This window comes from Amblyraja radiata, chromosome 11 (assembly GCF_010909765.2).
Source record: "Amblyraja radiata isolate CabotCenter1 chromosome 11, sAmbRad1.1.pri, whole genome shotgun sequence".
Taxonomy (NCBI): Eukaryota; Metazoa; Chordata; class Chondrichthyes; order Rajiformes; family Rajidae; genus Amblyraja; species Amblyraja radiata.
In genome coordinates this window covers 51,192,822-51,204,834 of record NC_045966.1, presented here as the reverse complement: position 1 = coordinate 51,204,834, position 12,013 = coordinate 51,192,822, and the positions used below count along the sequence as shown (strand labels likewise).

Here is a 12,013-nt window from a genome sequence, read left to right as displayed (position 1 = left end):
TTTTATCCGAAAGCCTTGGGACCAGACACTTGTCGGATTTCGGAATTTTTCGGATTTCCGAATGGAAGATTTTTAGCGTAGATTAGGTAGGTAGCGCGGGCGGCTTGAAAAGTCTGGAGCGGCTGCCTCCTCCCCGGAGAATCATTGCATAAATGTTAGTCAGTTAGTTTGGAGGGATTTTATGTGGTGGGGGGGGTGAAGGGGGAAACTTTAATTCTTAGTCCCCTACCTGGTCGGAGAGGCAGGGAGCGGGCAATGCCTTACCGGGTCGCCGTGCAGTAAGCTCCGGAGCGCTGTGGCCGCCGACTCCCAACATCGCGGAGCTGGGGGCTGCGGCGTCGGCCGCGGGAGGCGCCGGTTGGAGCTCCGACCCCGGCAAGCTCTACCCCTGGCTGCGCGGCGCTCCAAATCCAGCGCCGCCCGCGGCCGGACGCCCGCAGCCCCAGCCGCGATGTTGGGAGTCGGCGGCGTCGCAGCGCTGGGATACCAGCGGGGAGCGGGCAATGCCTTACCAGGTCGCCGTGCGGTAAGCTCCGGAGCGCTGTGGCCGCCGACACACAACATGTCGGCGGCCACAGCGGTGCTGGGGCTGCGGGCGTCCGGCCGCGGGCCGCGCTGGATTTGGAGCGCCGCGCAGCCAGGGGTAGAGTTGCCGGGGTCGGAGCTACAACCGGCGCCGCCCGCGGCCGGACGCCCGCAGCCCCAGCTGGGAGTCGGCGGCCACAGCGCTCCAGAGCTTACTGCACGGCGACCCGGTAAGGCATTGCCCGCTCCCCGCCTCTCCGACCAGGTAGGGGACTAAGAATTAAAGTTTCCCCCTTCACCCCCCCCCCCCCCTTCACATAAAAGCCCTCCAAACTAACTGACTAACATTTAAGCAATGATTTACAGATGTTTAAGTGTCTCCCCGGTCTCCGGGTAGGAGGCAGCCGCTACAGTAGTACAGACCTGGGTTGACCGTGGGTCGTTTCGGGTCAAGTTTGGCGCCAAACGCGAGCTTTGGTGTGCAGACGACATCCTGGGAAAAATGGCCGGTTTTCGGAGTTTTTCGGTTTCCGGAACTCCGGATAAAAGGTTGTGCACCTGTATTATATAGCAACAAGTTTTCCTGCAAACAAAACTCATACTGATCATCACGTCAGTGACAATATGTTTCCACGTATAGTGCGTAAAAGTAACAGATTACTTATAAAGAGCCAACCCCCCTGAGATCGAGTTGCAACATATCATTACAATCTAAAATTATTGGGCTCAATTCTAGATGTCAAGTCAATACCTTAATAAGCTTCCAAATCGAGGATTTTCAAAAGATCACTGTTCATCTGCTGAGCTATGAGTTTGAGTTTAGTTTATTGTCACGTATACAGAGGTACAGTGAAAAGATTTTGTTGCGTGTTAATCAGTCAGCGGAAATACATGATTACAATCGAGCCATCCAGTGTGTAGAGATACATGATAAAGGGAATAACATGAATAACGTTTAGTGCAACATAAAGCCAGTTAAGTCCGATCAAAGATAACCGGTGGGTCTCCAATTAGGTAGATAATAGTTTAGGACTGCTCTCCAGTTGTTGGTAGGATGGTTCAGTTGCCTGGTAACAGCTGGGAAGAAACTGTCCCTGAAACTGGAGGTGTGCGTTTTCACACTTCTATACTTTTTGCCCAAGATTCCTTGGATTTTGATGAAATCATCCAGTGGTATGTACATTGAATTCTCCAATTTTAAATAACTTCTACTTTGACTCCACTCCATTCACCATAATCACCAGTTCCACAGTTCTCCACATTGGTGCCCCCTTGAGATCACACCTTCTCTAGCCAACAATGTGCCTACCAGGCACCACATTGCCTGTGGTCATTTGTGGCCCGCCCATTTGGTCCTGGTCTTTTCTCACCTCCAGCACTGCATCCCTGGCACCACCCCATACTTTTAGTCTCAAGAAGGGTCCCGACCCGAAATATTACCCATCCTTTTTCGCCAGAGATGCTGCCTGACCCGCAGAGTGACTCCAGCAACTTTGTGTCTAACTAGATACTTCTTTCTTGAGGAATTATACTTGATACATCTCACATGTTAGCAATACTCCTTTGTCCTGAATACACTAGTTCTTCCCTGAGCTAATACCACGTTTATCTCCAGTGCTACCTCACATATATTAATCACATTTGTGCAACTTTTGTCAAAAGCTTTCAAGTATTTTAAGTACATTTTACCACACAAAACCTTTTAACATCCGCTCAGCATTTCTTGTGCACAGTGCAAGAAATTAGGTGGAGCAGTGAATTCGTATATCAGAAAACAGCATGAAATAAACAGGATAAAAAGTGAGAATACTGTCAGAAACACTGAACATATGAAATGAAACTCCAGGTTTTGAATTACCGATGGAAAATACCATGGAAAACTTGCTGGTTAGTGCATAAATTCCACAAGCATCCTCTATAAATGATTCTGCACTTATTGTTTTTAATTAACTCTACAAGTCGTCTGTGATGAGGAACTGATAGATTCAGCTTTCTGCCACCTTGCAGAATCCCAATAGGGCTTAAAGTTAACAGCCATTAAAAAATAATAATATCAGAGAAGATGATGGAAGGGGATGTTGAATATATTTTGTCACTTACATTGTTATTTCAGATGCGCAGGAAGCATCTTTTGAAGGCAGTTGACAGAAGCTGTCAGAATTATTGCACAGTGCATGTTGGCCTGCAATTTTATCTGTACCATTTATCCGGCAATCACCCTAATACTGTTTCAAAAATAAAAACTCCCATTTTTACCTCAGGAAGTGGTCCTTAAAGGATCACACCATAAAAAAGGCATAACACTGACTATTCGCAAAAACCCCATTGGTTCAGCATCTGAATCATTAGATCACTTTGGCTGTATTCTCTTTCAACGCACTAGGACACCCCCGGTCCCGTGTCCCACCTATCCGAGCCCCCATTGCTGCTCCCCCTCGTCAGGGCCCCATTCCCAAAACCCCTTCCTACCCCTGTTCCTGTGTTCTTTACATGTGTCCCCTCCCAGTCACCAGGGTTCTTGGTCCCATACTCACTATAAAGTTTATTGTAAAACTGTGTAGCATCTAAATAGTCAATAAAAAGTGTATCAGAGTATTAACAGAAGTAAGATTCAATAACCTGGGGAATCTGCCAGTCTAGCACCAAAGTTCCAGGTATTGGCGCCAGGTTATCAGAGTTTTATTGTACAATTTAGCACTCTTGAGGCACTGGGGGGTGCTGGCAAGGAATGAGTGTAATGAATGCTACAATGATGAGAATGTGTAAAGAAAGTGGCTCTGACATACAAAGAACACTCATGGTAGGAGTTCTGTAAAAGGCACATGTCTTTGATGAGTGCCTGCAGTTTTGAGAGCTTTGCCCTGCAGCTCATTAACCCATCCACACCCAGATTCATTTTAGGCCAGTGTTACCTTTACAAAGTTCCCCACTTTGCTGGTAGAATAATTCTTGATGCCAAGCAGCATATGTGGCATAACACAGCAGGGAAGGCCTGCGAACACTGTGAGGCAGAGATTCTGATGATGAGTTGAGCATGACTTTGACAGCTGGGCAGGCTTGTGCTGCCTGTTGGACACATCTCAACTAGCAAATAAACACAGTTTCTACGCTGTTAACATCAGTCAGGGTGATCTCTCAGATATCTTACCTCGGGATCCTAGCTGGCCGGCTGTACTGAAATATGCCACATATGTAATTATGATGCTAATTGCTACATTGTAAAAGAATAACCCTACTAGTGAAGCAGGTAGCTTTCCAATTTTGATAAATCTGATGAGTAGGAAGGAACTGCAGATGCTGGTTTAAACCGTAGACACGAAAAGCTGGAGTAACTCAGCTGCGCAGGGCAGCATCTCTGGAGAGAAGGAATGGGTGACGTTTCGGGTTGAGACCCTTCTTCAGACTCAGGGTCTCGAGCTGAAACGTCACCCATTCCTTCTCTCCAGAGATGCTGCCTGCCCCGCTGAGTTACTCCAGCTTTTTGTGTCTATCTTTGATAAATCTAACCTGTGCTCACCACATCAAAGGACATTTGGCTGCTGCACTGTGCTCCTAAAAGGGCTTGCATTCAAAAGGGCAGGCATTCCTTACTGTCAGCTTCTTGATAGCTTCCAGCCTAATCTTGCCAGATGCATTTTCCCTCATTTATCTTTTTGCTGGACATCTTCTGGCATTTCTGGCCACTTCATTATGTGGGGAAACCTGGTAAACTCACCTGGAGGTGAGGTGACTGAGATTCCAGTATGGGTCAGTCCAGTTGAGGTTGGCTTGACAGATAGTTGTGCAGCTGTCTGCCTACGACTGCAGGAGGAGATGAGCCATGCTTGAGCATTCAACATTAATTAAAAGCTGTTCCTCTGTGTGGAAATCATGTTCATGCCAATATGACCAATTATCTCAAACTAAATGTCAGCATTGCATAACAACTGGTGTCATTTGGTTGCACTGGATGCCAAGAAAAACAAAGTTCATGTTCATGAAGTTCATTTCACCCCTCTCATAAACATGTGTAAAATTGGTCACATTAATGCAATTTCCATCTGTGCGGGTTTTCTGGGCATTCTGCGATTGAATTTCTCTCACTATTTATTAAAATAACATGTTCATTATAGATCAGAAGATGCTGAGTGGGTTGGTTTTACCAGAGTGCTAACTTGCAGTTACACCACCTAATAAAAACATGTTATGCGATGGTGGAGTTTTAATGGAGAGGTTTTAAATCTAGCCCTTTCAGATTTCAACACAGATAGTGCAATACATTTATACGGCATAGATTTTTATTACAGATTAGTATGTGGATTGGTTCCCTGCAACTAGCACATACCTGGTTCATCTTGAAGAAGTCCAAAGCAGGCCTTGTCCACCTGACGTCATCATCGTGCCTTCGCTTTATACCACACTTGCGTTCGTTTAAGTCACAGGGTTGGGAGTGACTACGCGACAAGCCCTGCTGTCGTCGGTTCATCTCTGGTGTCGAGGAGGGAGTGCTTTTGGCTGAAAGCAGACACCTTGCTGCCTCTCGAATGTGTACTGGCGACAGTGAGAAACGCCTTTGAGGAATGAATGTGCACTGCTCGGGCAAAATGCACTGCACACCCAAGAAAGTTCTCTCACCGATATCTGTGGAATGATTATTGGGCGACAGCATCCATGGCAACGGGGATTCAGGAGATGCTGTGAGACTAGAAAATGTGAAACTGCTGGTGTTGGAAGGGTGACTGGAGTTGGATAACTGCTGGAGAGCAAGGCTGGTGGGACGTTGAGTTGTGTTACACAGTTGGCCGCCCCCATTTCCACCACTGTTGCATCGCCGTTTGACAGGAGTCCACACCTTGGATCCAGCAGGCTTCCAGAGAGACCTGCAGTGTGACAGGTCTTCCGGCACAGATAGAGACCGACAGTGTCTTTTGGTTGGTGGATCTGGCAGTGCGGTAAAACTCTCCGTGAACTGCAAGTCACTTAAATTTCCCACCGATGTGCTCGTCACATGTCCCATCCATGTTTTTGTTGTTTGTCTTGTGCACAACGATTTATTCTGATTGGAGGAGTCAATACTGCTTAGGCTGTAGTTTGCGAATGAAGGAAAACCCATGCCCACCGGCAATTCAGTGTTTGAGGAGTCTAAAACATTCCAGTTCCTTTCCCCTGAAAAATGAGGAAAACATTTAGTAATGCAATTCCATCATGAAAATCACATAATGTCGGTACTGTATTCTCCTTAGGACATCCGTTCATTGGGGGTGATGATTCCAGGGGCTTCTTGGAGTTGCAAATGCTTCAGCCAACTAGGTACCAACTGAGAGCAAAGTCGATGGAGACTACTCCCCTCCCAACCCAATCATGCCATTTCAAATGTAGTTCCAGCTGAGACCAGCTACAGTGGCTTGCAAAAGTTTTCATGCCCCTTGAACTTTTCCACATTTTGTCACGTTACAACCACAAACGTAAATGTATTTTATTGGGATTTTATGTGATAGACCAACACAAAGTGGTGCATAATTGTGAAGTGGAAGGAAAATGATACATGGTTTTCAAATTTTTTTACAAATAAAAAACTGAAGTGTGGCGTGCAAAAGTATTCACCCCCCTGAGTCAATACTTTGTAGAACCTTTCACTGCAATTACAGCTGCAAGTCTTTTGGGGTATGTCTCTACCAGCTTTGCCCATCTAGAGACTGAAATTTTTGCCCATTCTTCTTTGCAAAATAGCTCAAGCTCAGTCAGATTGGATGGGGAGCGTCTGTGAACAGCAATTTTCAAGTCTTGCCAGAGATTCTCAATTGGATTTAGGTCTGGACTTTGACTGGGCCATTCTAACACATGAATATGCTTTGATCTAAACCATTCCATTGTAGCTCTGGCTGTATGTTTAGGGTCGTTGTCCTGCTGGAAGGCGAACCTCCGCCCCAGTCTCAAGTCTTTTGCAGACTCTAACAGGTTTTCTTCCAAGATTGCCCTGTATTTGGCTCCATCCATCTTCCCATCAACTCTGACCAGCTTCCCTGTCCCTGCTGAAGAAAAGCATCCCCACAGCATGATGCTGCCACCACCATGTTTCACAGTGGGGATGGTGTGTTCAGGGTGATGTGCAGTGTTAGTTTTCCGCCACACATAGCGTTTTGCATTTAGGCCAAAAACTTCAATTTTGGTCTCATCTGACCGGAGCACCTTCCTCCACATGTTTGCTGTGTCCCCCACATGGCTTGTGGCAAACTGCAAACGGGACTTCTTATGGCTTTTTTTCAACAATGGCTTTCTTCTTGCCACTCTTCCATAAAGGCCCGATTTGTGGAGTGCACGACTAATAGTTGTCCTGTGGACAGATTCTCCCACCTGAGCTGTGGATCTCTGCAGCTCCTCCAGAGTTACCATGGGCCTCTTGGCTGCTTCTCTGATCAATGCTCTCCTTGCCCGGCCTGTCAGTTTAGGTGGACGGCCACGTCTTGGTAGGTTTGCAGTTGTGCCATACTCTTTCCATTTTCAGATGATGGATTGAACAGTGCTCCGTGAGATTTTCAAAGCTTGGGATATTTTTTTATAACCTAACCCTGCTTTAAACTTCTCCACAACTTTATCCCTGACCTGTCTGGTGTGTTCCTTGGGCTTCATGATGCTGTTTGTTCACTAATGTTCTCTAACAAACCTCTGAGGCCTTCACAGAACAGCTGTATTTATACTGAGATTAGATTGCACACAAGTGGACTCTATTTACTAATTAGGTGACTTCTGAAGGCAATTGGTTGCACTGGATTTTATTTAGGGGTATCAGAGTAAAGGGGGCTGAATACTTTTGCACGCCACACTTTTCAGTTTTTTATTTGTAAAAAAATGTGAAAACCATGTATCATTTTCCTTCCACTTCACAATTATGCGCCACTTTGTGTTGGTCTTTAACACATAAAATCCCAATAAAATACATTTACGTTTGTGGTTGTAACGTGACAAAATGTGGAAAAGTTCAAGGGGTATGAATACTTTTGCAAGCCACTGTATGTGGATGGGGAAAGGAACTCAAACACATCCTTGACCATTTGACTTTCCAAATATAGCCAACAAAGAAATTATTCTTCTACCTAATTATATTTTTCTTTCCTTTAAATGCTGCTCCCAACACCCCCCCCTCCCGAAACCCCCCTCCCACCCCACCCAACCACATGAAAAAAGTTGCAATTAGGGAATAATGATTACTAATTGTATACTAAAAATTGTTTGCATAAATTAATTTATGGTCTCCTATAAATGTTTTTAACAAATCATGTTCAATTGCATATTTATGACACAAGAACAACAAATTTGGAAAGGCAGTTTCTTATTGAAAGACACTAAAGAGGTCAACATTATGAATATACTACAAATTACAGGTTGCATGCCACATTATCATCTTTCCACATTCCATGCTGCATCAGACAGGAACCTTATCGGATAGCCAGGTTACTCACAAAAAGAGCTTTTCCCCCATTGGATCACGTCTTCTAAAGTATGCATTTTAACAGCACCAAGAGTCATGTAGCATGGAAAGAGGCCTTTTTGCCCAACTCGTCTTTGATGCCCCATGTAAGCTGGTTCGACTTATCACCATATGCCCATATCCTTCCAATCCTTACCTATCCATGCACCTGTCCAAATGACTTATAAATGTAGTTATTGCACCTGCCTCAACTACCTCTGGCAGCTCATTCCATATCACCCCACAATGCTTATGGGAAAATGTGCCCCTCATTTACTTATTAAATCTTTCCCCTTCTCACCGTAAACCTAAACCCTCTAGTTCTTAATTTCTCTACCCTGGGACCAAGATTCTGTGCATTTACCCTCTCTATGCCCCTCATTATTTTATACACTTCTATGAGATCAACCCCAAGTCTCAGAAGAATTCCCAATTGACGAAAATGTTCAATTCCTGCCCTTGCATAAGTTCCTCAACCACACATTCCTATACTCCTATTCTTACCCTCACTTACACATGGCACTGGATGTAATCCTGACACTACTACCCTTGAGATCCTGCTTTTTAACACTGCTTAACCTATATTTGTCATTTGTGCCAAGGTGAACAATAATCTCTGGCTGCTTACCCTCCCCTTTCAGAATGATCTGCAGCCACTCCGACATCCTGGACCCTGTCACCAGGGAAGCAACACACCATCAGAAGAAGGGTTTCGGCCCGAAACATTGCCTATCTCCTTCACTCCATAGATGCTGCTGCACCCGCTGAGTTTCTCCAGCATTTTTGTACACCATCAGACAGTCCAGTTTGCTGTCACACAATCTCCTATCTTCCGAACTAATGTGTCTCCTAACACCACGTCTTCTTATTCTACCTGTCCCCGCTGTGCGTCAGTCGGGTTTGGTGCCACAGACCTGACTGCTGATCTCCTCAGAAAGGTCATATCCCCGACAGTATAGAAATGGCATGCATGTTCTCAATGGGAATGGCCACAGGGGATTCCTGTACTCTCTGCTTACTCCCTTTTCTTTTCCTGGTGGTCACCCATCTACTTTCTGTCTACACCTCGGGCATGACCACCTCACTAAAACTCTTATCTAGGAAGACCACAACATCCCAGATGATCATCAATACATCCAGCCGCAGCTCCTTCATGCAGTGCGTACCAAGCAGGGTGCATTTGAACGTTATGGTCCTGTCCCACCTAGGCGATTTTTCAGGCTACTGTGAAGTGTGTGTGGGTCGCCTGAAAAAGAAGACTGGAACGGCCACACACACGTCGCTTCCTTCACCAGCCCGTTATGCAGGCGGGGGACAGGGCAAGCGGGGGAGCACTGTCTGAGTGAAATTTACACGGTGCAAAGCCAATGTGATACAGACCCACACCGCGATGAACAGGAAGGTTGGCGCTGTAATTAAGACGGTGAATGAACAGTGTATGGGAAGGGTCACGTAAATCCTTTAAAAGAGGGGGGGAGAGGGGGGAAGAAGGAGTGGAGATGGAGATGGAGTGGAGCCAACTTTTAAGAAGCCAGAGATACAGGGCTGTGAAGCTCGACTGACATTAACATTATCGGTCGGTTATCCTTGGTTCAGAAAACTACTGCTTTTGGGTTTTTTTCCCCAATGAGGCAATGAAATTCACCGGTCAGCACAGGCTACAACCTATGAGAACCTTCGACCTCCTGGCAACCCACTAGGACCTCCTGGCGACCCACCTATGGCGCGAGAATACTCGCTACTCTCCATGGTGGCTTCATTCTGGTCGCCGCTAATTTTTCAACATTTTGAAAATTCGTGGCGACCATAATGAGACCGTGAGTAGTTCCCAGAATGCGGGAACTCCTCACGACTATGAAAGCGACTCCCGGCAACCACCCGCGAACATGTGGCGACCGCAGAGTCTCCTGCAGTCGTCTAAACAATCGCCTAAGTGTTCACTTCGCCCATTAGTTGTCATTCAAAACTATTCCTAAAAACAATTCGTACCAAGCAGATTTCCCCCTCCTATGTGGCCAAAGATCATCTTCTATTACTCAGTAGGTAGACAAAAAAGCTGGAGAAACTCAGCGGGTGAGGCAGCATCTATGGAGCGAAGGATTCGGCGACGTTTCGGGTCGAGATCATTCTTCAGACTGATGTCGGAGGGAGTATGAAGATCTATTAATCAGTATTACTTTTTGTTTACAAGTTCAAATACATGACATTATTGCTGAGATGAAGAAAGATGCCAAGACTGAAGTTATGGCACTCACTAACATTCCATCAATGTATTACTTTTCGGCGCGTTCTCTGAGAGCTGATGAGAAAACACATGTTTTGCTAAGGTGCAAAAACATGCTGAATAGAAAAATCAACAGCCAGCTCACAGCTTGTGCCCAACACCCATAGACACCCATAGACACAAAAAGCTCCAATAACTCAGGCAGCATCTCCGTAGCTTTTTGTGTCTATCTTCGGTGTAAACCAGCATCTGCAGTTCCTTGTATCAGATCTCTGACTCAGAGGCAAAAGCCTAGAATGGAAGACATTTGACAAATAGAATTGTGTGGGCTAAAAAAGCTATCAACTTTCCAAGTATAAGTTCAAACAGGAATGCTAACCACTTGGATTAGGAAGAGACATTGCAGGCTGCTTGTGAAACTACACCCCAGTAAGTTGGCTGGTGGTTTTGAGGTGGAATAGAGCAGTTCTTTTTGAAAACAAGATATGTCTGTCTGCACATTGCTAATCCTTAAAGCCACAACAACAAGAATTATCCAGTGATAAATTGGTCAATAAATGTCAATTAATTTTACTACACCCAATCTGGAAAAGCTCCAATGCCAAATAAGTGCATTAAGGTTGGAACTGATCATGAAGCAATGAGAAAGCCATCATCTTATCATGTTTCAAAGCTTCTAGTGGCATGTTATGTTTCCATGAATGGTAGAATTCAGTATCATTTTATTTAGTCGTCACCACAAGCTTTATGTTTTCCAGCAACCAGTCGATTAAATTCCAATACTATCGCATTACAAAATCTAGGTATCTAGACAAATAACAGTTAAGCATCAACCGGGCTTAATTGTAGATACAAAGAACTGCAAATGTCAGTTTATACCAAAGATAGATACAAAGGGCTGGAGTAATTCAGTGGGTCAGGCAGCATCTCTGGAAAAATAAATTGTTGATGTTTCGGGTCTGGGCCCTTCTTCAGACCTGAACCACAACACCCATTCATTTTCTCCATAGATGCAACCTGACCCGCTGAGTTATTTGTATCTAACCTGTCTTATACATAAACCAGCTAGAACTAGGGCACATAATCATCAAGATGCTTTATTGCAATATTCATGGAGTATTATTGACAGGGTTTTTGTTTGAGTAAGATGTTAATTGAGGCCCATCAATGTGTTCTGATGATTCAGGGTATTAAGCACACTATGATAGCAGTAGTGTGGGAATTTATTCCCATATCCCAGTTGACATTTTATCCACTTCAGCTCCTTTCTTCATTTATTTATTTTTTAGAATCTTGGCAAACCACTTTGTTCCCAGTAAGAACTTAAGACATAGAAGGCGGTGCACAAATTCAAATGATCTCAACTTTTTTAGTGAACAAACATATCCAATGCTCTGGCACTCTCATCAGATCAAAGATTGTGCTTTAGTATAAAACTTTGGATGCCGCAGTTGAATTCATAATTTCTATGGCAAGCGACAGAAACAGATACCAACAAGGCAAAATGTTTCGACATGTTTTGGCAGAATTGGCTAATCCCAAATCAAATCTTGTATAAAATGACAGAGCACGTGGACCACTCAGTGGGTCAGACAGCATCTGTGGAAAGAAAAATGGAGTTAACGTCTCAGGTCGAAGACCCTTTATCAGAATTCAGAATTGAATCTCTCCTGAGGATAAGCAATGCAAAAATGGAAAATCTAATCTACTAGACGCCTCCCCTTAATAATGAGTACAAAATTCATTCACTTTTGTACGGCTCACCTACACTGCCCTCCATAATGTTTGGGACAAAGACCCATCATTTATTTATTTGC

The 12,013-nt window shown here is 44.8% G+C and overlaps 1 protein-coding gene across 2 annotated transcripts in view; it reads right to left on the bottom strand.

Moving 5' to 3' along the window:
• The window catches only part of fam53c (family with sequence similarity 53 member C), a 124,291-nt gene that overhangs the window by 48,725 nt on the left and 63,553 nt on the right, over nucleotides 1–12,013 (bottom strand). For both annotated transcript variants that reach the window (XM_033029917.1, XM_033029918.1), the window contains exon 4: nucleotides 4,850–5,670. In XM_033029917.1, coding sequence (XP_032885808.1) covers nucleotides 4,850–5,670 — 821 coding nt within the window. The remainder of the gene's footprint in view (nucleotides 1–4,849; nucleotides 5,671–12,013) is intronic.